The 22,414-nt window shown below is 44.9% G+C and overlaps 1 protein-coding gene across 8 annotated transcripts in view; it reads left to right on the plus strand.

Annotated features, from left to right (window-relative positions):
* SOCS6 (suppressor of cytokine signaling 6) overlaps window positions 1–22,414 on the plus strand; it is a 46,774-nt gene that overhangs the window by 18,589 nt on the left and 5,771 nt on the right. For 7 of the 8 annotated variants that reach the window (XM_053912676.2, XM_053912675.2, XM_053912677.2 and 4 more), the window contains one exon: window positions 2,993–8,552. The exons of the other annotated variant lie outside the window; for it this stretch is intronic. In XM_053912676.2, coding sequence (XP_053768651.1) covers window positions 3,121–4,728 — 1,608 coding nt within the window. In that variant the 5' untranslated portion in view covers window positions 2,993–3,120 and the 3' untranslated portion in view covers window positions 4,729–8,552. Of the gene's footprint in view, window positions 1–2,992; window positions 8,553–22,414 lie in introns of those variants that run through there. 8 annotated transcript variants of the gene reach the window in all.

The following is a 22,414-nucleotide window of genomic DNA, read 5'->3' on the forward strand; positions in this document are numbered from 1 at the left end:
CTCAGTGTCACCAACATTAAATCACAAAACGGAGGCATTATGAAGAATTTCTTGAAATAGAAATTAGATGTGAATAAAACTTTCATTGCAGTTGACTCAGGTTTGAGACTTACCAAAGCTTCTATGTTGAACTTGAACTCTTTAAATCAAACCATTGTCAGGAAAATTTAAGAGGCTTGTGGCCTACTAGGGAAAAGTGGATAGTACTCTCCTAGAGCTACAAATGGTTCTCCTAGAGCTACAAGTGATTGTTTTAACATCTTATATTTTATTATACTGTTAGTCCTTTTAAAAATTAGTCAGTTTGAGACCTTTGGGCTGTTCTACTTTGTTTTGTTTTTTCCTTGTCATCAGAGTTGCTTTCCTGGTAGGCTGGGGTGTGTGCATCGAAGAGGATGCTGTGTGGGCTCAAAAACTGGGAAGTATGCATATAAACTAGACCATATTGATATCTGAAGCCTTTTAATTCTTCTCATTGCACTTAGACTCAGACCCGAATACTTTGAACTTGGCCCCTCATGTGCCCCTCATTCGTGTGCCAGGCTTCAGGTACATCGGGCTTCTCAGCGTTTGCATCTGCTGGTCCCCTCTCAGGTCCTTGGTACCTGCCCTTCCCTTAATCTAGAGCACAGGTGGCAAACACATGGCCTGCGGGCTGGATCCGGCCCCCCACCTTGTTTTATCCGGCCCAGCACCTTGTTTCTACCCGGTGGCAGCACCGAGCTCCTTGCCCCTAGTTAAGGAGCAGTTACGTTTACACAGTCCTAGAATTACATTCGGCCCTTTGAAGGCAGCCTCGAGGCTGATGTGGCCCCTGGGGTAAATGAGTTTGACACCCCTGATCTAAAGAGTTGTTCCATCCACTCCAGTCTTCCCTTTGTGTGACTCGCTCCTTCTCATCATTCTGGCATTGGCATGAACACCGGCTCCTCTGAGGGGTCTGGGGGGCCCTCAGGTGTGTGTGGAATCTAGAGTAAGAACCCCAGTAGTCGCCAATGACCTTCTCCTTTGTGGTCTCTGTCACCGTGACTGATTGTCATGTCCTCCTTGGTTCACTTGTTTTGTCTGTGCTGCCCAGACGGCTTCTCCCAGGAAACGGTGGTGTGACGGCAGGGCTGTGGGGCTGTGCTACCACCCGGCTGCATTCTTCCTGCCACTTACTACGTTTTCTCTGAGGACAGACCTTTCTGTGGGTCCAGTCTCCTGGAGGATGTGATGGTGGTGACGGCTGGAGGAAAGAGCACAGGCAAGCTGTTGGGTCTGTAAGTTCTTGGGGTTCACAGAGACTCGGAGACCCACCCGTGGCTTCACCAGCACCCTGTCTTGCAGCAGGTCAGGGTGCAGCCAGGAGGCAAAAGTAGAAATCGCCGTCAGTTATGAAAGGCCATATTGTTGTCCGACAAATAATATATGTTAGTGATTTAAATGTTACAGGTTTATGCTCGAGTAGACGATAGTGGTACTTGGGACAGTGAGTTCATCTAACATACAGTAATGCTAAAAGTAACTGGGTGTTCTAAACGTGGAGATTATTTTAATTTTCACAACTTGCTCAAAGCCATAGGACATAACAGTAAGACTTTTTTAGCTTGTTTCTTCCTTTATAGAGATGATATGGCTGATCCCCTAGTAGGTTGTCCGATCTGAGCGGTTTTTACTATAAATGATTTCATGTGGATTCTGTCCACCTAGTAAGCAAATCCGATTTATAACTAAGTAAACGTTGGTAAAGTCTCTCTCCGTTCAACTCCTACTGTGTGTTCATCACTGTGTTGCTGATGAGTTTGTGTTAGACTCTATCCACTGATCGGTCTCTTCCCCGCTGGATTATGAGGCCATACACCCTGTGTTCATCTGCATCTCCCCACACGCTGCTGGGTATGTGGTAGGTTTGGTGACTGCGTAGTGAATTCGTGAATGTCATCCAGGTTAGAGCTGTATAGTCTTTTACCACAGAACTGAGTGGTGCCGATCTGTGGGGTGGTGAGGTCAGAATTTCACTCTTACTAGTGTTAGCATTTGCTCAAGTTCGAACTAAGCATCTTGTTATGACCCTTGTAGTTCAATAGCCACACAAACTGCAGAGCATGGCCCCCGAGAACATGAAATGTGTTGTTTCAGCAGAACGATTCCCAGGATCTGTTAATAAAGTTAGTATGATTTAGGAGGCCAGCATTTTCCCTGTGATGTGACTTCCAGAAAGTCTTTACAGAATCAAAATCGTGTCATTTCAATGATGGAACAGGGTACAAAAAAAAAGTTTAGAAGTTGTATTTCTGGATACAGAAGTAAAAATTTGCCTTTGGAAATTGCAAAATAAAAAAGAAGAGGAGGAGGACATAATAGTTCTGGAACCAGGCTCTGTGACCTTCTTCCAAACCGCTCTCCTCTGGGCACACCCAGCCCTGCGGGCGTGTGGAGGTGAGGCGCAGGGGCAAAGGTGAGTGGACCTCGCAGGGAGGGAGGGGCATTGCTGGGCTTTTCCCAGAGAATTTATCACAGATTGTGGGATGCTTTTTCTTCCTTCATTTTCACAGAGGTTTAAGTTTTTAAAAATGTGTGTAAGTTGTAGAGGAGTCCACTAGGTTCGTTAATCTCCCAGTTCAGTGTGGTGCCTCCACCCCAGAGTGTTTGCCGCCCACGGCACACGGGCTGGCGGCCAGGCCCTGCGTGAGTTGGTGCCAAAGAGGAGCATTTGGAGAGACGAGAACTCTGGCCCGTCCTTCAGGAGAAGGAGGCAGACGAGGGTTTGATCCTTAAGCATTGGGAAATATTTGTCAAGTGCTGATTGCATAGTAGGTGCTGACCTACCTGCCGTGCTGGGCAAAATGGAAGAAAATCCCCGTCCTAAGGGGCCCAGCTTCTGATGCACCCACTCTGGTGTCCTTGTTCAAAGGCTAACAGATTGAAACTGAGTAAAATAAAAGTTTTGTGAAAATTTTTCTGATGTGACCTCTTTCAACAGTTTTTTTAATTTTTTTTTATTTTTTAGAAAATGGCTCCAAAGGATACATAAAGCTGGAAAAATACACAGATGCATTGTTGCATGCAGCCTGTCAGATGTTTGAGGAGAACATTCCGGAGAGAAATTGATCCCCTCGGATTAGGTCCTTTGTCATAATGAAGAAAATCAGTCTCAAAACCTTCCGGAAATCTTTCAATTTGAATAAAAGTAAAGAAGACACGGATTTTATGGTAGTACAGCCGCCATCCCTCACCAGTGATTTTGGAAAAGAAGACTCCTTGTTCGGCAGCTGCTACGGGAAAGACATGGCCAGCTGCGACCTCCACGGGGACGACGACAAAGGGGGCAAGAATCGATCCAAAAGCGAAAGCCTGATGGGGACGTTGAAGAGGCGGCTGTCTGCGAAGCAGAAGCAGAAGGGCAAGGGCGGCGCGCCCTCTGGCAGTGCGGCTGACGACGACACCTTCTCCTCCTCCTCAGCACCCATTGTCTTCAAAGACGTGCGAGCCCAAAGGCCCATCCGGTCCACGTCCCTCCGCAACCACCACTACAGCCCCACGCCGTGGCCCCTGCGGCCCACCAACTCGGAGGAGACGTGCATCAAAATGGAGGTGAGGGTCAAAGCCTTGGTCCACTCGTCCAGCCCGAGCCCAGCGCTGAACGGCGTCCGCAAGGAGTTTCACGACCTGCCGCCGGACCCCGTGTGCCAGGAGCAGAGGAACTCCTTGAAGAGTTCGGAGTCCCCCCACGGGGACCTGCACCTTCACCTCGACGAGCATGTGCCTGTCGTCATCGGACTTATGCCTCAGGACTACATTCAGTATACTGTGCCTTTAGAGGAGGGGATGTTCCCTTTAGAGGGGCCACGCGGCTATTGTCTGGACGGGTCTTCTCCCATGGAGGTCTCCGCGGTCCCTGCCCCGGGCGGCCGGGGCTCCTTCCCCGAGGACGAGCATCAGGGGGACCAGGAGCTTGTGGTGGCCCCTGAGATCTTCGTGGATCCATCGGGGAACGGCTTGCTCATCGGCACCACGGGGGTCGTGCTGCAGAGCCCCAGAGCGGGTCACGACGATGGCCCCCCACTCTCACCGTTGCTACCTCCTATGCAGACGAATCCAATCCAAAGGAACTTCAGCGGGCTCACAGGCACGGACGCCCACGTGGCAGAAAGTGTGCGCTGTCATTTGAATTTTGACCCCAACTCCGCCCCTGGGGTGGCCAGAGTTTACGACTCAGTGCAGAGTAGTGGGCCCATGGTGGTGACCAGCCTTACCGAGGAGCTGAAAAAACTTGCCAAACAAGGATGGTACTGGGGACCGATCACACGCTGGGAGGCCGAAGGGAAGCTCGCCAACGTGCCCGACGGTTCTTTCCTTGTTCGGGACAGTTCCGACGACCGTTACCTTCTCAGCTTGAGCTTTCGCTCCCACGGCAAAACCCTGCACACGAGAATCGAACACTCCAACGGTAGGTTTAGCTTCTATGAGCAGCCGGACGTGGAAGGACACACGTCCATCGTGGATCTTATCGAGCATTCCATCAGGGACTCTGAAAACGGAGCTTTCTGTTACTCGCGGTCTCGGCTGCCTGGGTCTGCAACGTACCCAGTCAGACTGACCAATCCGGTGTCCCGGTTCATGCAGGTGCGCTCTCTGCAGTACCTGTGTCGCTTTGTCATCCGTCAGTATACCAGGATAGACCTAATTCAGAAACTGCCTTTGCCAAACAAAATGAAGGACTATTTGCAGGAGAAGCACTACTGAAGTTAGGGGGGCCCTGCGTCCTGCACTTTGGGAGGAAGAAAAAGAAATTGAAATACAGTTTACAGACGTTCATCGCTATCAGAATCTTTGCTGCCATACTTATTTCAGTTTTATGTATGTAAAAGAGTAATCCGTTTGTTTTCCGGTGGGGAAGTGTTGGCAAGGTGTCTTGGGTTTGTTTTGGTTCTTTAAAAAGAGAAGGCTTGAAGGGTTAGAAGTATGAGTTCTCTCTCACCCACGTGCGGAATAACCACAATGTGAACGATCAGATTGTCCTACCCCCACCCGGTCCTTTGCTGCTATCCACTGTGATTTTTATGCATTAGAAGCACATTTCGTGTGTATTCACCCCTAAGTAAAGTTGAATGAAACCTAGAGAATGAAAATTGTTAGTCTCTTTAAATGGCCCATTTGCAAAGAGAGTGTTGAGTGAACATACCCATGTGATAAAACACAGAATTTTCGCATACACTGAAAATGATCTTTTCATCTCATACTTGAGAAGGATCTGTTGAAAATTAGGAATGATGGAGTCTTGGGTACGGGAACGCGGACCTGCAGCATTATCTTTTGTGACACTTGTTTCTAAATTATTTGTAAGGTTGTGCTGGGTTCTCTTTTTCTTTTCTTTTTTACATTGGTTGTGAAAATTTGGATTTTTCTGTTGCCTTCATTTTTGTCTTGTGGTTCGTCTATTTTAATAAATGGCCTTACATGAAAAAAGCATAAAGAAATATGTACCACCAGTTTAGAAATTGTTGCCTTTTCCGTCTTCAAGCTCTGGTACAAATTGTCGTAACATGTAAAGACCTGGACCATATCAAACCAGAAATAATTAACACTAGATGGTCATAGTTTCCTGTGATAGCTATTTTTTGTGTTATCTCTAGTTTCCTTTGCTAAAATGTTTTGTCTGTGGTTTCTTTAGCTTCGTCAACGTTTTCTTGGGTGAAATTGATGTAGAACTGGTTTTCGTAAATGGACTAGATTCTGTTGGAACATTCAAGTTTTATATTAAGTTTTCAATTGATCTGAATGAATACTTAATTCGGATCAATTGGAATGAATTTAAATTGATTTGAATTAGACTTTTCTTTATGCAGTTACTATTAAAATGTGTTAGATTTGACCCTTCATCCCACCGAGAAGACAAACAAGCCCAGTGACTGTAGTTGAGAAATTGTGGAAATTATGGAACACCACACAAGAAACTGAAACCATCTCAGATAATATGGTGGCCTCGTTGCCTACCATAGAGAGTGCCGTTTTAGTACCGGTTTCCTATTGGTCGCTTTTTTAGTCTTAGAGAAGTTGGCATTGGTACCTCTTTTATCCCTTTGATTCAGTTGTTTTGAGTGGGGGGGGCGTGATATCCCCCATACTTTGTAGTTATTTTGAAATGTAGTGTTTACTCACTGTATGGTTCCTTAGTGCCATATTTTGGGATTGCCCCATCCAGGAAATGTTCCCATCTCAGATGACACATGTAATTAAGATATTTCGTCCTTTGTCACCCAGTTCTCCTCGGTCTTAGCCCCGCTGAAGAACAACAGCAAACATCGTAGGTCAAACTTGACAGCTTTGTCATTCAGATATAGCAGTACCCCCATTTTTTCTCTGTTTGCTTTTTAGGGTCAGAACGGAGAGTTAACAAGAAAAGCCACAGTACCATGATAATCTTGTTATGGTATTTTGACTTAAAGGGGAAAAGGTACTTAATTGTAGTGGAATGTAAACTGTACCTTGTTGCAAAGACTCACTTTCTGATGTGTTCACCTAATACGATGGAATATTGAGTATACTGTAATAATATAATTTTAAGTGTTCACTATAAGCTATTTGGATTGAGAACTATTACAGAGTTGTAAACGTATCAAATTAATGCAAGACATTTAAACTATTTTTTTGCAAAACTATTTATTTTTAAACAATTTAAAGTATATCTAGGGTGAATTAAAAGTCCCTGTGTGTCGTTGTTAGATGGCAGGTATTGTCACGGAGTCCCTGTGTTTTAATACTAGGTGTTGCAGTGGCTTCTCACGTCTGTAGAAGCATGTCCGTGTGCTCCTTGTGAGGCCGTTCTGCACAGAGGCCTTCCGACTCTGCCCAGGACCCCGTCTTAGCATGTGGGCCCAGCCGTTCCCCACGTCTTCCTCTGTGGGACATAAGATCTAGCCATTTAGTTTCGAGTTCAGATTATTCTGATTTTCATTTGAATGTTTTAAAAAGTGTATTTTGTGTTTTTATGGAGGGCGAGTCTTGATACTATTCTAATTTAGAAAGCCAATTCTGTGTGCTTTTGTATATTCGTAATATAAAGTAAAATGGGGTCTGATACTGTGTTGATAAAAATAAATGGATTTGCCAAGAAATTACAATGAAAGAAGTATTGCAATATTTTCTGTCAGTGCCTGGAGAGAACCATTTGAAGTAGGCAACACAACACGATATGAAAGGTTGACTTTATAAGATCCCAAACAGTCCGGTAAAAAATGGACAGGGGGAAAAGAGAGAAATGATCGGGGTCTAGAGACAATTTGGATGAATTTCTGGGTTACATTGAGTGGCAGCATAGATGACATGGGGACAAGCACTCAGTGATTTTTAAAAGTCTGAGCTGCAGGCATGAAGAAGAAAACAGGAAAGCTGTATCCTTTTGCCATAATAAGTGAATCGGAGTTGTTTTTATCAGATAGTTCATCACAAGACATGATAGAGGCCAGAAGCTATTTCCAGGCTTACTAGGACACTATTATGCAGTTTTACTTAAAAAAAAAAAAAAGCATAGAAAGTACTTGAAAAATAATCTCACTCTTCTTTTTCCAAGAAAAACGGTTCTCTTTCTACTTGGTGCAATAATCTGAAGATTTAGGAGGTCAAAAATTTATATCACAGGAAATGATTGTAGAGCTAAAAATAGTCTTTAAGGAAACCAGCCACACAGGGCAACCATCTTGCTATTGAAGAAAAGTGTGTGCCAAAGCCTAGATCATTGGCACATAGGAAATAAAACCAATACATTGTCCTTTCTGAGCCAGTATTAGTGAAACAGGTTAAAAGTTACTAGTATCTTCAATAGAGGTTGTATGCAAAGTCTCTGCTAGTGCCGAAGTCTAAATATCTTTCTCAACAGTGCTTTCAGAAATGCCGGTCTTAATCATTGTACATTTCACATCGAATGCGAAAGGGATTTGCTTTGAGTGATTCCAATAATACATTTTCAATTATTGTGAATTTTCATTGAATGTGAAGTCTCAATTTGAAATTGAAATCGCTACCAGCAATAGACAGTTTTGTTGAAAACTAATAGGGAACAATGACCAGTTCCATGAATAACTTAAAATTCTAAAACAAAGTATGGGTACATTAGTAATCAGAAATTTGGTTTCTTCGAATAGTTTTTTAATCCTGCAAAAGTTTTTTATAAGCATTTTTAATTAATCAGTCACAGCATGGTGGATGTGTAGTTGCTGTTTCTGAAAAGTGACCCAAACAGCCCATCCAGAGATGATGAAACATTCTTACAGATTTTTGTAATAAGTACACATGTTGGATTAAAGAAATTTTATAGTCGTTGGAGTGCCATGAAATTAATCCTTGCAATCGGATTGCTGTAGTTTACACTTTTCTGTGTGTTTCCAATCAGGTGTGTGCCGTTTGTACCGAGAACACCATAGAATGAATTATCCAAAGTCCATTGATTTTACTACGTGTTTTGGTTTGTACACAAATTATAGTAATTTCTTGCACATTTTTTGGAAATTGTATAAGAATTTATGTATCTGCTTCTAGATACAGTGTGTAAATAAAAATTTCGTTCCCAAGATCTGTCTTGTAGTCTGTTTAATACCTAGGTGCAGATTTTAATTAGTATAGGGTTAATTAGATAATTTCTGGATGTGCCATAAATGAGGCAGAGACGGGACAGTAGGGAGCAGCAAATTTTAGTAAAAAGGGGGAAGTGAAATAGTGTCATTCATGGGGGACATCAAATTAGGGATCCCCCGGTATTGCTAGTACTTGAAGTCTTCAATGCCAAGGCTGGAATGAGCTGGCAAAACATTTAAACAGAATAATTAAAATCAACACAGTAATAAAAAATGTTTGAATTGTGACATTTAAAAAAGCATGTGTCTTATTAATAGTATTTCAGAGAACCAAGTTATCCAAGTGCGTTGTGTAGAAGTTATTTAGAAATCCATAGCTAATGACAATTTCTCATATCCACTAACTTTAATGATAGGTTTTTAAAGTTGTCGAACTCCGCATTGGGTTAAAAGTTCACTTTAAGATTTTGTTGTGCTGTTACTTCTTAGCAAATCTTGTTTAAAAAAATCCTAGCTAATTCAAAGATACATTTTTAAGTGACCTTGTTTGGAAATGTCACGAATTTTGAGGAACCCAAATAGCATCACATTTTCATGTTCCAGAGGCCGTCTCAATCGGCAGTATTGACTTTGATTTTCATGTCGTATTTAATCTGCCTGCTGTGGGTGGTGCCGAAGCACGAAATTACGGGGAGAGAATGGTCAGGCCTCAAGAACTGTGTAAAAGGCTGGTCTGTGGGTTACATCAGTGCACATAGAGTTTTGATAGAGATCAAAGACAATGTAAAAATCATGTCAGAATAAAGACTTTTTTGATTGATTGGTTTTAGAGAGAGAGGATGGGAGGGGGAGAAAGGAAGGGAAACATCAGTGTGAGAGAAACATCTATTGGTTGCCTCTCGTTCGTGCCCCAGCTGTGGACTGAACCCACAGCCCAGGCACGTGCCCTGACCAGGAGTCAAACCGGCCACCTTTTGCTTTGTGGGACGATGCTCCAACCCACTGAGACACACTGTCAGGGCAGAATAAAGCCTTTACTAATTGGGACAAGGGATAATGTAAAGTGAGAAGAAAAATGAACACAATGTTGGGAATTCTTAATTTTAAAAGTCCATGGTTTTTAAGAAGCATCAGGGTGAGGAGCTGAGAGGGGAGGTATCTGACTTTTATTACTGGTTTGACTACATTTTAATTTTAATAGATATTGCCTGAACGGAAACATTTTTAAAAATTCAAGGGTACCTGAATTAAGAATCACTCTGGTTGACAGTCTTTCAATAGCTAATAATTTTTAGATAAGTGAATTGCAGACTAGACACAAGATTCCCTTGACATAAAACTCCCATTTCCATCTTTTTCCGCTAAGGAGATTGTCTGCCGTGGTGTTCAGGTTCTGCTGTACTTTATAGAAAAGTGTCAGATATTGAGTGTTCCTTCGACCCACGAGGGAAATAAAAGTCTTTCTCTTATTGAATTATTTAAAGAGACAACCTTAATTATAATAAGGTTAAAAACTCTGTATGCCTAACGGACAGAACTTACATGTTTTGCCCCATTAAGTTAAATCTTAGTTGTACGGGTATTTCTGATACTGTGTATGACTCGGTGATAGTGTTTTGGTTGTTTAAAAGTTCCAGACATCCCCAATGCACGACTCAGAGAACTTTCCCCCTTTTGTTGTCAAAGTGAATCTGCTCTGGATGGAAAACGTCCTGTAAGTAATTTCTTCCACTCTGCCCTGGCCACCCCACCCCAGGAGTCTTTCAACTCTAACCCAGCCTGTTTTTCTTTCCAGAAACAGCGTTTTTATAATTCTGCATCGCACGTATGCCTGGCCTTGCAGAATCTCACAAAATTCCCTTTGCAGAAACAGGGCCTGATTTCTTCGGGGTAGAGATCCAGTTCCACAGTATTTCATCTGGGCTGCGCATGTGAACAAACTAAAGGGAAAGGGCGTGTAAGTGGCCGGAGCTCTTCCATTACAGGGTAGAATCGACAAACTGTGCCTCCTTTGGTCCAGTCCTGTTTTTCTGGACAGCTTTCCACGTGAAGCAGCTTTCATGGGAAAAAAGATGGCAGTGCACAAGGCAAACGTAGAAATCAATACTTTGTTCTGCAGCGACCTCGGAGCTCTCAAAACGTGCACACAGTGTGCTTGCATGTCCCTAAATAATTCGCCAAATGGTCTTTCCTGACTTCGGTCACTTTCTGAGTTGGAGTCCCCCTTTACCTGGGCTGTGGCCTCGTATTCCTGTGAGAGTGCCTCTCCAGGACGCAGCAGCCTGGGGGAACCAAACTTCCGTAGGACTGTAACTCACTTGTTAGACACCACGTAATTCGGGGAGCCTTCTGTTGGAAAGTACAGCTGAGGTGTGGTGGATGGGAGTTTGTATTTCTGCCTTTGGGGCCTCACTCAAACCCTGACTCCTTATTTCCTCAGTGATGATGGTTGGTGGTTGGTTTTGGTTGCTTTAAAAAGTGACTTAATTTTTTTTCCTACTTCTGAGGAAGTAGTTTTTCACTGTTAAGAATTTAAGGACAATTGGTGGAATCTAGAACTTCAGCCAATGCCAACTATTGTAGAAAAGGAAATCTGTCTACTTGAGTTTTTAGAGCTATTTGCATAAGATGCTACTGATTTTTGTTTCCATTCTGCTTTATATACTGAAAGAACTACACATTTATATGGTTTCTACTCATTCGTGGTTTTTTAAGCCATCTGTGTTTGCTGTGTGAGAAGAAGAATAAATGTAAACTAAGTAAATTAATAATTTAATTAATTTGAGTTATTGATTAGCTCCAGGGCATGAAAGAGTTCATCTAAGTACTTGAAATATGTAACATCTATCAACTAGTAAGTGCTAAACTTTATTGATTGATACAGTCTTGGATTTTAACCTTGTGAAACTGTTTCAGTTGAAAGAACTTCTCTACTGGAGCTGTGTAGTAAGGCATAACAGGGTGGGAATAGATTTCTATTGTTTTCAGAGGAAGTTAAAAAGCAAGTCTAAACGTTCAAGTCACTCAAAACGCAAGTAAAGCCCAGAGTAAAGGAAACACATGCACTAATTTTTTTTCAGATTTCACTTCCATGGTAGCCTTAGGGTAAAAATTCAATTTCAATGTCATAATGTTTGTTTCTGTTTGTAACTTGTAGACAGGAGTATGCTCATGCCCAGAGGTTGAATATATATTATGGTATCTGTTTGCATTTTGGCGTGATTCTTCAATTGCATGCCTTAAAAACTTACAGCTTAGTGAATTTCATTTTTCATCTGAACAGATTATAGGATATGGTTCTGGCGCAAACTGTGATTGCCTAGGTCTTTCACGATGCGGAGTTGATTGTTGTACGTTTATAGCTCATTGTAACAACTAATCAGACTGCTTAACTGTTCACGTACAGCTGTTGGGTCTCCACAAAGATGATAAAATGCTGACAACTGAGATTGTAACACTGCCACAATAGCTAGCGTCTAGGCCTTGGTTACTTTCTTTAAGTATTACTAAAATTAATAATAACTTTCATTAGTAGGCACATCGCCAACCTTGTTCACAGTAAAGATTTGGGTGATTAGAAGTCTTTTCTTCCTTTTCCTAAATCCTTAAAAGTCATAGGTCTTTTTAAAAATTTATATATCTTAAATTCTTCATATATTGTAAAGGGGACCATCCAAGTTTCCAGTATAAATTTAAAAAGAAAGGAAAATTGTCATCATTGATATTTACATTTGAGTATGTTAAACTAGAGAGATTTAGGTTATCGAACATCAGAATCACGAAGAGGCCATTCAACCATGCTGGCCTCTGTTCTCCAGGAGGCAGGGAGGATGTGGGACAGAACAAAGAAGTAGCTAACGTGTCTGGTTTCTGGTCCTGAGGATGACAAGTGAAGATGAGAGGGAGGGTGAGGAGGCCAGCGTGCTTCTGTCTCCCTGCCCCTTGGGTCCCACACTCCTGGGGGGAGTTGATGCTTCAGAACAGCAGTCTTCAAATTAGGTCAAGAATACGAAAGGCCAGAAGTTAAGTGCCTGAAAAATGTTCTAAAATATGCAGGCCTGGACTGTTTAAGGGACCAGTTACCCAGGTCCTGAAGTACCATGTCTGTTCTTTTCTAAAGTGGATCTGCGGGGGGGGGGGGCCTGCTTGTGCTGGACTCTGGTTAACTGGCTGACTTCCCCCTGCACGGCTGTCCTTCTCTTCTACCCCATTGCCACAGATGCCACCTACGCCACCCTTCACTCCACCCTCACTCAAATCTCAACAGCCCTTCTGCCCTTCCCTCACATCTGTTTAACAGCCAGGCATTTATCCTGCGTGGCATTCTCTGAGCTCCCTCAGGAAGACGAATGTTCGGCAGGTAAGAGCCCTTGGCAGCTGGCGCTGCCCTTGCTCCCACGGAGGACTTGGTCAGTGAGCCAGAGGCATGCGAGGGTGAGTCACGGGTCCCGTGTTAGGCAGGGCAAGGTTCGCTCCTGGGCAGCTTGCTTTTTGTTCTAACTGCTCTGTGGTCTCGCAGACTTTATTTCAAGCCCCCTCACATTGTTCTGAAGGAGTTGCAGGATGCTTTATTAACAAATGAAAGTAAAATGTTGACTTAACCTCAGTTAACACAAATAATACTTACATTTCTAAACTATTTCTTCCCTCTCTGCTACTCATAGTTACGCTGTTTTTGCTAACTTTGTAGGCAGTATTTGAAAAATCTCTCCGACGTTTAAGTATTCTTGTGTATTCTTTTGTGTTGGTGCTCGCCTTAAATTTTTCTCCTTTTCTGGTTTTTTTTTTTTATTCCAAATGTTTAGGAGTGAAAAGATAACTACGGCACCTGTATGACAATGATTTGAGTGGGCTGGGCCTTTGGGTCTGTGTTCTCTCTGCATCCTAGCTTAGTTTCTGGGAGGTGCAAGGAGCCGAGTGACCCATCTGCATCATCTGTGTGTCTTCAGGAAGGTGACCCAGGGACCAAGCATAGACTGGGAACCAAGATATCTGGACTCTAATGTCCGCTGGCTTACTGGCTGCCTCTCCGTGGGGTTCCTTTTTGACTGTGGTTTAAAGGTAATCATTGAACTTCATGTTCTTTGTGTCTTTCCCTCACTGAAATGGCAGCAAAGATCTTGATCCCTCCTGCTCCCCACCAGGATATTGCAAGGATGAATTATTATTAAAACAAAATAGAGCGATCCATCTCTCTGGAGGTGTTTGCTCTGTAAACACGAAGAACGATGCTCATGAATCCCGGGGTCTTTGTCGCTGTGTCTGTAGGTTGAGTAAGCACTTTCTCAACGAGTAAGGTGTTTTGAAATTCCTTCCAGTGAAATCGGGCATTTATTCTAAAGAGACCTGGAGGCTGGGAACCCTGGACTTGTTCCAGGTTCTTACTCTGCAGGTAAATATTCCCATGAATTAATGAGCTGGTTTGGACGGGTTATTCACAGATTTGGCTGTTACTGTTGCATTGTTCTTGAGTTACTTTCGTCCTGTGTTTTAGAACCCCTATCATGTTGTGGGTCCCCATGCTTAATCTGAGTCGGAATATGTTCTTTGGTCACAGGCAGAATCCTAGAGCTGGGAGGAACAGTCTACCTGTTGAGAAAGGACACTTACTGTCAACTTAGTAAGACATTCAGAGGTAGGTGCTTCCAGATTGGCTGGTGATGACATCATGGGGGGCCCCCCATGCTCTTCCTTTCCTTCCTCTCCGACATTGGAAGCATGTTTAGGTCTTGTCTTTCATTTTGATGCTTCCTGGTTGCCAAAGGGTGTCCACACCTGTAGACAGCAGGTCTTACACAGTGTGGAAGACTTGTCCAAGTGTGGAAGCTGTCAAGCAAGCAAGGGAAAAGAACCTGCCTTCCACTTTTATCCAGGAACACACATCTTTCTCAGAAGTCCTTCCACCTTTCATCCACCAGGGTAGAAGGGGGTCTTGTGGCCTCTTGGAGCCACCAGGGTGGCAGGAAGAGGGAGCACCTTGCTTTTTCCACGTCTGCACAAGAGCTAAGTGGTTGAGAAGGAGGAGGCTTCCCAGACCAAAGTGGTTGTCACAAGTAACCTGCTTCCTTTCCCCCTTTCCCTGCTGCCAGGCTCCCAACAAACACTGCAAACAGACCACCCCCACAGCCTCGGGCATGGACTCCGACAGAGGTCCCCATCCATCAGGACAGCTGATGTCTCCCCCCAGCCCCTGAAGAGGAGGATGGAAGAGCGGGGCTCTGCCTCTGTTCCGCTGGTTTTGAAAAGTAATGGGCTCCTCTACATGAGTGTATGGACAGGTCGATTTAACTTGTTTTGAAGTTTTCCCTGTAGAGCACCCCACAACTGCCAACTGAGGAACCGAGCAGAAAATATTCCACTGGCCTCAACCTGTTTGCCCCAAGGGCCCAGGGTGGGGGGCAGGCCACCATCGACCCTACAGATTCTGTGCATAAAGTGAGCGGTTGTCGGTAGCGGTTCTGGTGCTGGGAACTGGGGGTCAGCCCTTTGATTTCTAGGCGCTGAATGACCGAAGGTGCCTGGACTGGAAGCTTCTTTGTCCAAAACACATTCCTGTAGGTCCTCTGATAGCTGGGATTCACCTGAAATCCATGGAGCTGTGTTTTTTTTTTTTTCCTTTAATCCTCACCTGAAGACATTTTTTCATTGCTTTCAAAGAGAGAGAGGAAGGGAGAGAGAGGAACATTGATGCGAGAGAGAAGCATTGAGTGGTTGCCTGCTGTACCTGTCTGGACTGGGGATCAAACCTGCAGCCTTTCTGTTATGGGAAGATGCTCTGACCAACCGAGACACACCGGCCAGGGTTTCGGAGCTCTTTTTGAAAATCGGTGTCTCTCTGATTTCCGTGCCTGTACGTTGGAATTTGTGCCTTGTCTGCTCTAAGTAGTTGGAGAATCGCATGGCATCGCCGTGTAGTCAGACAGTACACAATACAGCCAACGCTGTGTGCGGATGCTAGAGAGGTTTCCCCTGCACGGCGCTGTACAGGGCCACGCTGGCCACGCTGGCCTGGACACTTCTCTTTGCCTGTGTTGTATCCAGTAAGACACCGGATTCAGTCGCTCCCCTTGGATGAGAAGGACGATGAAGTGACTGTCTTTTAGTTTTACTTTATCACAAAACAACAGGACCCCAAACCTGTCTTCTTCCTCACGGGGTCTCTTGTGGCAGTGAAGGCAACCAGCCCATCTTCTGAAGGTGACCCCTTTATCAGAAACAAGGGGAACAACTTGATATGAATAAAAGCCAAGGAATTTCGGCGAGTCTGGGGTTTCTTGATCCACTCTCTGTACTTGGGAATGATCTAGCTGGAAGTGACAAACTTTGATGCTGTTAGACAAATAAGAAGTTCATTTTTTCCTTCAGAAAGGATGGAGGAGGTCACTTCCGGTCCAGTGCAGTGGCCCTTGGGCCTGGAGCATTTTACCTGTCTGCTCCGACATCCTTTGTAAGTGCTGAGCATCGAACAATGATGTCCGCATTCCAGGGACCAAGAAAAAAAGAAAGAGAAAGGGTAAGGCTCTCTCAGGACTTGGAACATTTCCAGAAACCCAGTGAACATACACCTTGTTGCCCCGAACCATGTCCCCAGCCAGAGTCAGGTGGCTGTAGGATTGTAGCTGGACACAAGGCCACTGCTGTAGAAATCGAGGCTTCCTGCATGAGGGTGATATGGGGAGGCGGTGTCGCCTAAACAACTGTCACTGTGCACTGCACCGGGCACCCCCAGGCCAAGCATGGCGTCTGCACTTCATTTGCCTGTCATCACTTTCAACGTCTATTGCTATAGTAAGTGTAAGTAAAAGGGATGAGCTAGCAAAAGCGCATCTATCATTATTTCTTTTTCAGGGAAGCGATAGTAACCTTCCCACGCATGCTTCTGAGCAGAATTGAGGTTTGTTTTCCAGTTTTCTGTGCATAGTTTATACATGGGATCCCATTTTTGGTGAGGAAGTGAAGGTTTGTTTGGGAGGTAAGTGCATTTTGGAGGGCAGAAGTCATTGGCTTGTCAGAGGGGCCTGAGATTCATCCTGGGACCGCTGTGTCCCCACAGTGCCTGAGCATCCTGGCTTCCTTTTTGGAACCAGCATTCCAGCCACAGCTAGACCTGCAGGCGACTGGAGCTCAAGGCTGAGTCAGCAGCAGGGGGCCCGTTTTCCGCTATGCCTGGCCGGGCAGTCCAGCTGGGTCTCTAGGGACACTCTGGATGGCGTCACAGGCAGCAGGTCAACAGTGCATTCAGACAGGCAGGGAACGCTGTGTGCACAACCCTGCCGCATCGCCGTCCGAGTGCCTTCTGGGACCTGAGAGTGACAGGCATTCCACTCCAGCAGACTCACCCACGGTCGGCCTTTGCAACTGGGGTACCAATTTGAACATTCCCCCCCCCAAATGTCCCCCTATTCCTTCTTTTTCTCTATTTAGGTTTTGTCTTAGGAACCTTGTTTAAATTTTCAAGTTGGAAAGACTTAAAGAAGTCACCTTTCCCACCCACAGGACCCTCAGTGGGCCCCACCTAGGCCCTTTGTGCAGAGATCTAAAGACAAGACGAGCGCGCGCGTGAGCTCACAACCCAGCCACTTCTGAATGACTGTCTGAGAGGTGTTGCTTCTACGAAGCCGGTATCTCCTATCAGATTTTGTAACCTCAAACCAACAGCAAATCTTATTCCACAAAAGGACTGAAAGGACGGTTGGGCTGAGCATAACGTTGCTAGGTCTCCCTTTTGTTTAGCCTTTGTTGATTCAGAACTGAGCTTACGCGTCTTAGGAGATTTGGAGGGAAAGTACATGTGAAGCAAGGCAACAATTCTGGGTAAAAGCTGAACAATGGGATGGGTGTGAGAGAGAAAGAAAGAGAGTGGTGTTATTTGCCAATAGACTGTCGTCTTTCAAATTGAAATGTAGAGGATGTATCCTTGCGAGGATCTTTGGTCGTATTCCTCTCCATTCTCAGCAAGACTATAAAAAGGCTTTATCTCCCTCCCTCTCTTCTCCCCTATCTTCCTTTCTTTCTAAGGCTTATGACTCTGAGCGTTTCAAGGAGAATGTAATCAATTTGATTTGGCACGATGAGAGAAGGCCTGAGTTAATCGTGAAGAATGAGTATTGGAGTCTGGTCAGATGGGATGGCGGAGGTTGAATGAAGACGGATGGACCGATGCCATAATTTTTATTGTGTCTGCCAGAGTGGCTTAGTCCTGATGGTTCGGGCCACTGTTTCACACACCAGGTATTTAGCCCGCAGCCATGACTTGTGTGCAGGGCAAAGCATTCACCAACAGGCTGATGTAGAACTAAAGCTGAATACTCAGGAATTCTCAACAGTTTTCTCCTGGGGTGCACATTACAGACCTTCCCGGGCAAGATACCCCCAAAGAGGCCGCGTGGGTCCCGTGCCATTCTGCACAGGCTGCTGTGACTTTATCCCCTCCTGTTTTGAAAGCAGGCTGCCGAGCAAGCACAGTGGCGTTGCTGGGGGAACAAACACAGGCTCTGCATTTGTTTCTGAAGAGTTGTAACAACTGATTTGAACTAACCATGCAGGTGACAGTAGTTGATTACTGAAAGGTTAAAGGACACTTTTAGAATTCATCCAAGTCTGTTTATTTAGGGTTTAGTATACAGATGCTCCTCGGCTTACAATAGGGCTATACCCCAATAAGCCCATTTAAGTTGTAAATATTGTAAGCCAAAAACACATTTCTTGCACCTAGCCTGTGTTCAATGTGCTTAGAACACTTGCATTAGCCCGCAGGTGGGCAGTGATCTCGAGTCCCGTCGTCTTCTCACCAGAAGCAGAACACACAGGTGGGGGTGCTTTGTAGACAGACTGGGATAATAAAACACAAAACATAATACCCCCCAAAATGCTGGCGACGCAGTACGCTGTAGAGTATTGGGTGGTCACCCTCGCGGTCATGTGGCCCACTGGGAGGTGGGACTCACCCTTCCACCCAGCATCATGAGACAGTATCATGTTGTACATTGCTCACCCAGAAAAAGATCAACATTCACAATTCGCAGTATGGGTTCCACAGAATGATCATTGCTTCTGCAGCGTCATAATCAAAAAGTTGTAAGTCAAACCATCCTAAGTCAGGGAACATCAGCAGTAAGGGAGTCAGTTGCTACTGCATTTCTTGGCTAGAGATTCGGGAGTTGAAAGAACAGTGAGTTTATACAGTAAAAGGAGGAAGTCTCAAGACAGTTTTTCATTGGTCAGCATCCTATTTAGGTGGGACTTTCTCTTAGGGTGGGATTTTTGGAAGTCATATGGAGGTGGTAGGAGTGGGTAGTGGGCAGAGAGCCTTCTGATTGGCTTTCAAACTTATTTGACAGTCTTTGATTTGCTCACTATCAGTCTTTACGTACGTGAGGGACTTCCTAGGCTGGGTGGGCCCCTGGGGGTCTTCCTGTTTCACCTGAAGGAGTTATCTGGTCCTCTGCTTTGGGTTCCAAGTCTAGCATAAGCCAGGATTGTTGCATTAAACTGTAAGCTCATTTTAAAAATTATGTACCAGTGCCTACTATACAGTATGGGTTCAATACCTACTTGTAGAATATATAGCTAATATTTGACCAGATGGATTTTCTCCCAACATTTTCCTATGAAGACTGTCAAATAAATGTATCAGGTAAATCACAGATTCAGCTGACTCTTGTCAGATAAACTAGGACTTGACCAGCATGTCTGCCCATGATTTTGTGGGAGGTTTTGTGCATTTAAAGCTCTCGGCAACAAGAGTTCAAGACAAGTTTTAGAAAAGAATCCATTGTTCATTGCATTAGCCCATAATATGATGCTTTTCTACTCTCCTGTACCTTTATTGCTCCCTCCAAGTGCAGACTGCCCACCTGTGAGAGGCATCGGAGAACTCACTCGCTATTCAAGTAGGTTCTAAGTTATTCAGGACAGGGGACAGTTTTCTAGTTGCTGTGCAAACTTTGATATGTGTATATATGTCCTTGTTGTTATTTTTGTGTGCTTGTTGTTATTATGACTTCTATGAGGAGGCCTATGGGAACTCCTTTAATTAGCTAGATCATGAAATAACTGTTTGGCCTGATTTTTGCCTTTTTGTGCCCTCCTGGGCCTTGAGTGTTGCATCAGTTAAACAACGGACTTAGGGAATGCATTCCCCTCTGGCTCTGAGAGTCGGTGTCCTCTCCCTTGGCAGTTTTAGCTTCTGTAGACAATTGTTATGAGAGAACTTGCTTTTTGGGTTGTGCTGTGGATTTATCTGTATTGGTATATAGACTCCTATCTGCAGTGTTTGCATCTGAGAGACAAGGAAAGCCCTACCTCACTTTCCAGTGCCTGGGGGCGGGGTGGGGGGATAGTAACTAGCATTAAATGGCTGGGCTTCCGGTGTTTGGAGTACATTTCCTCTGCATTGTGATGATTATAACACAGCCTGGAGTGTTCAGTGGGTGATTTCTCTAGGGACTGGCCCCGTGATTCACGGTATTACCTCGATCGCGCTCCAATGCAACCCAGTGGGGGGACAGGACCACTGCCATTTCAGGGGACAGGACAGGGTGCAGGCAGTTCGCTTCAGGTGGCCCAGCCCAGGAGCTGCAGAGGCAGCGTTTGTCTTTCGGACTCCAGGCGTGTGTTCTGAAGTTTGTTGAATGACCTCTTACTGTATAAGAACACACTTCTTACCTCTTAGTGTGTCTGTCCACATGCTTGAAACTCTCAGTAGTTGAGCGACCAGTGTTAAACTTTGAAAAGTTTTGGAAACAGGAAGCGAGGCGGCTCTTGTCGAGTGAGGAGACGGAAAATGCTGGCAGCGTGTGCCCCATTTGACGGTGAAACTTCAGTGCTTTGGAATGGGCTCCGGCGGTTTTCCTGAGCCAGTTTCGGCTCTTGGGTTTCCTGCGCTGCTGGCAACACAAAGACTCCTTCCTGTGAAAATGAACTCCCCATTGTCCTGGGAGCAAGAAAAGAATTCTCTCTCCACTTGACAGCGTTTTGATTTTTTTTTTTTCAGTTGCAGATCTCTAAGTGTAAAAGGAGACTGGGAATATTAGTGGATAAATTATTAAGGCAAAACTGGCATATTTTTTAGTTGTCTTTTGCCTAGAAAACTGTTCCCAGGAGATCTAGGGCTTCCCACACAATCCCCGTCCTATCTTTGCGTACTTGTCTTCTTTCAGCCGCTGTCAAAGGTCATCCTTAATGACCTACTGTCTTTCTCAGTGATTCAGGGTGTGAACTCGGAGAGGTCAGTGCAGGTGGTGACCTGCCCAGCAACCAGCTCTTCCTTCTTCTCTCCGACGGTGAAGCCATCTTGGTGGGATTGACCTCACCCAGCACCCAGGGACAGGCCCTCACTGGTTTCAAACAATAGGTGCTTACCGTTGTTTTAAAAAATATTTGTAATTGCTGAGTCCTAATCTTACACATAAAAGTGCTGGCCATGAGCCAGGCAGAGCCTGGAGTATATCTCACCTTAGAAAATCACACCTGCTCTCTGTCACACCAATTTAAAAATGGGCCCACAAAAAGGAGGGATTTTTAATCCCCAACCCCACAATCAGCACTTAAAGACTGCGATTTCTCCTGATATGGAATAGATACCCCTTTGTTCCTATACATTGCTCCCTTTTTCTTTTAGCCCATTTATGAGTTATGATGAGTTTTCATCATATATAATTTCCTGCAATGTTATTTAGCACCTAAAGATTTGTGATTGTCATCGTTGTCAGCTTTTTTATCATTACCAAATAACCCTTTGACATTTTGCCTTAACTATCATATTATCTTCTCTTAGTATTGCTATTCCTACCTCTTTTTCCTCATGTACCCAATAAGTTACTGCCCATCCCTCATTGTCAACCCAGTCACCTGGTTCCTGTTTCAACACCTGCACGACTAGCCGCTCACAGAACTCGGCACTGTGCTGACCTGGCACCTGCACCCACCCGGGCCGTACTTGTCTGCAAAGCACACGGGGTGTTGGGCGGTCAGTAGGGAACCAAACTCTTTCAGCCTCGCTAGTGTGTGATGGGAAAACGGAGGATGCTGAATTACATGGTTTTCTGTGCACTCGTTGGACTATAAGAAGAACACAGGGGGTGAAGTACTCTTTCTGGTTGGATCCTTGGCAAAGCCTGCTGCTGCTAAAGAGAAAGAAGATTCTTTCTAATCTTGTGACTTGGACGCTTCATTTCTGAGTCAACATGTCAGGGAACTGGGGTGGGTGCAGAGGTGCCCATCGGTCCAGCCCACGCTGGCCCGGCTTGCTCCTAGTTTTGTGGCGATGCGTCTGGGCCTGAGCAGAGCTTCCTGGTGCTGCAGATACTTCTGAAAAGCTCCTTTTTGTGCCTGGAATGCACCAGATAGAACGTTCCCTGTTATCAAACATCCCGAGTCCTTGAGAAGGGAGCTGTAACATTCCAGTGGAACATTGGCTATGGCCAACCCCAATGCCGGAGTCTGGAACTCAGACAGCGGCAGATGTTTGGTTAATTTAATATTAGGTAATGAATTGGACGTGCCTTTCCTGGTACCGCCCAAGGGTCCACCCCCCTCTGCCAGGACTGGTTGCCACCCACTCATCTGTCATCTTGCTTAAGTGTCACTTACACAAAGCCTTTCTTTCTACTCCCCAGGCAGTGCCAATGGCTTCCTCCTCTGGGTCCCCCAGGCCTTTGTGTGATATATTTAGAACTAAACACATTGCTCCGTAGTGACCTGTTTCCACACCCCTCTCTCCCAGGAGGTGATGAGCTTGGAGCGCCAGGGACTGACTGTCCCCATCATTTTTATACACCCATCTCCTTTGCTGAGTAAATCTTTGAGTCATTTCCACATCTCTTCCCATGATTCTCACGGTTCTCAGCTTAAACCCC

This window comes from Desmodus rotundus, chromosome 10 (genome assembly GCF_022682495.2).
Source record: "Desmodus rotundus isolate HL8 chromosome 10, HLdesRot8A.1, whole genome shotgun sequence".
In the NCBI taxonomy this organism is placed as follows: domain Eukaryota; kingdom Metazoa; phylum Chordata; class Mammalia; order Chiroptera; family Phyllostomidae; genus Desmodus; species Desmodus rotundus.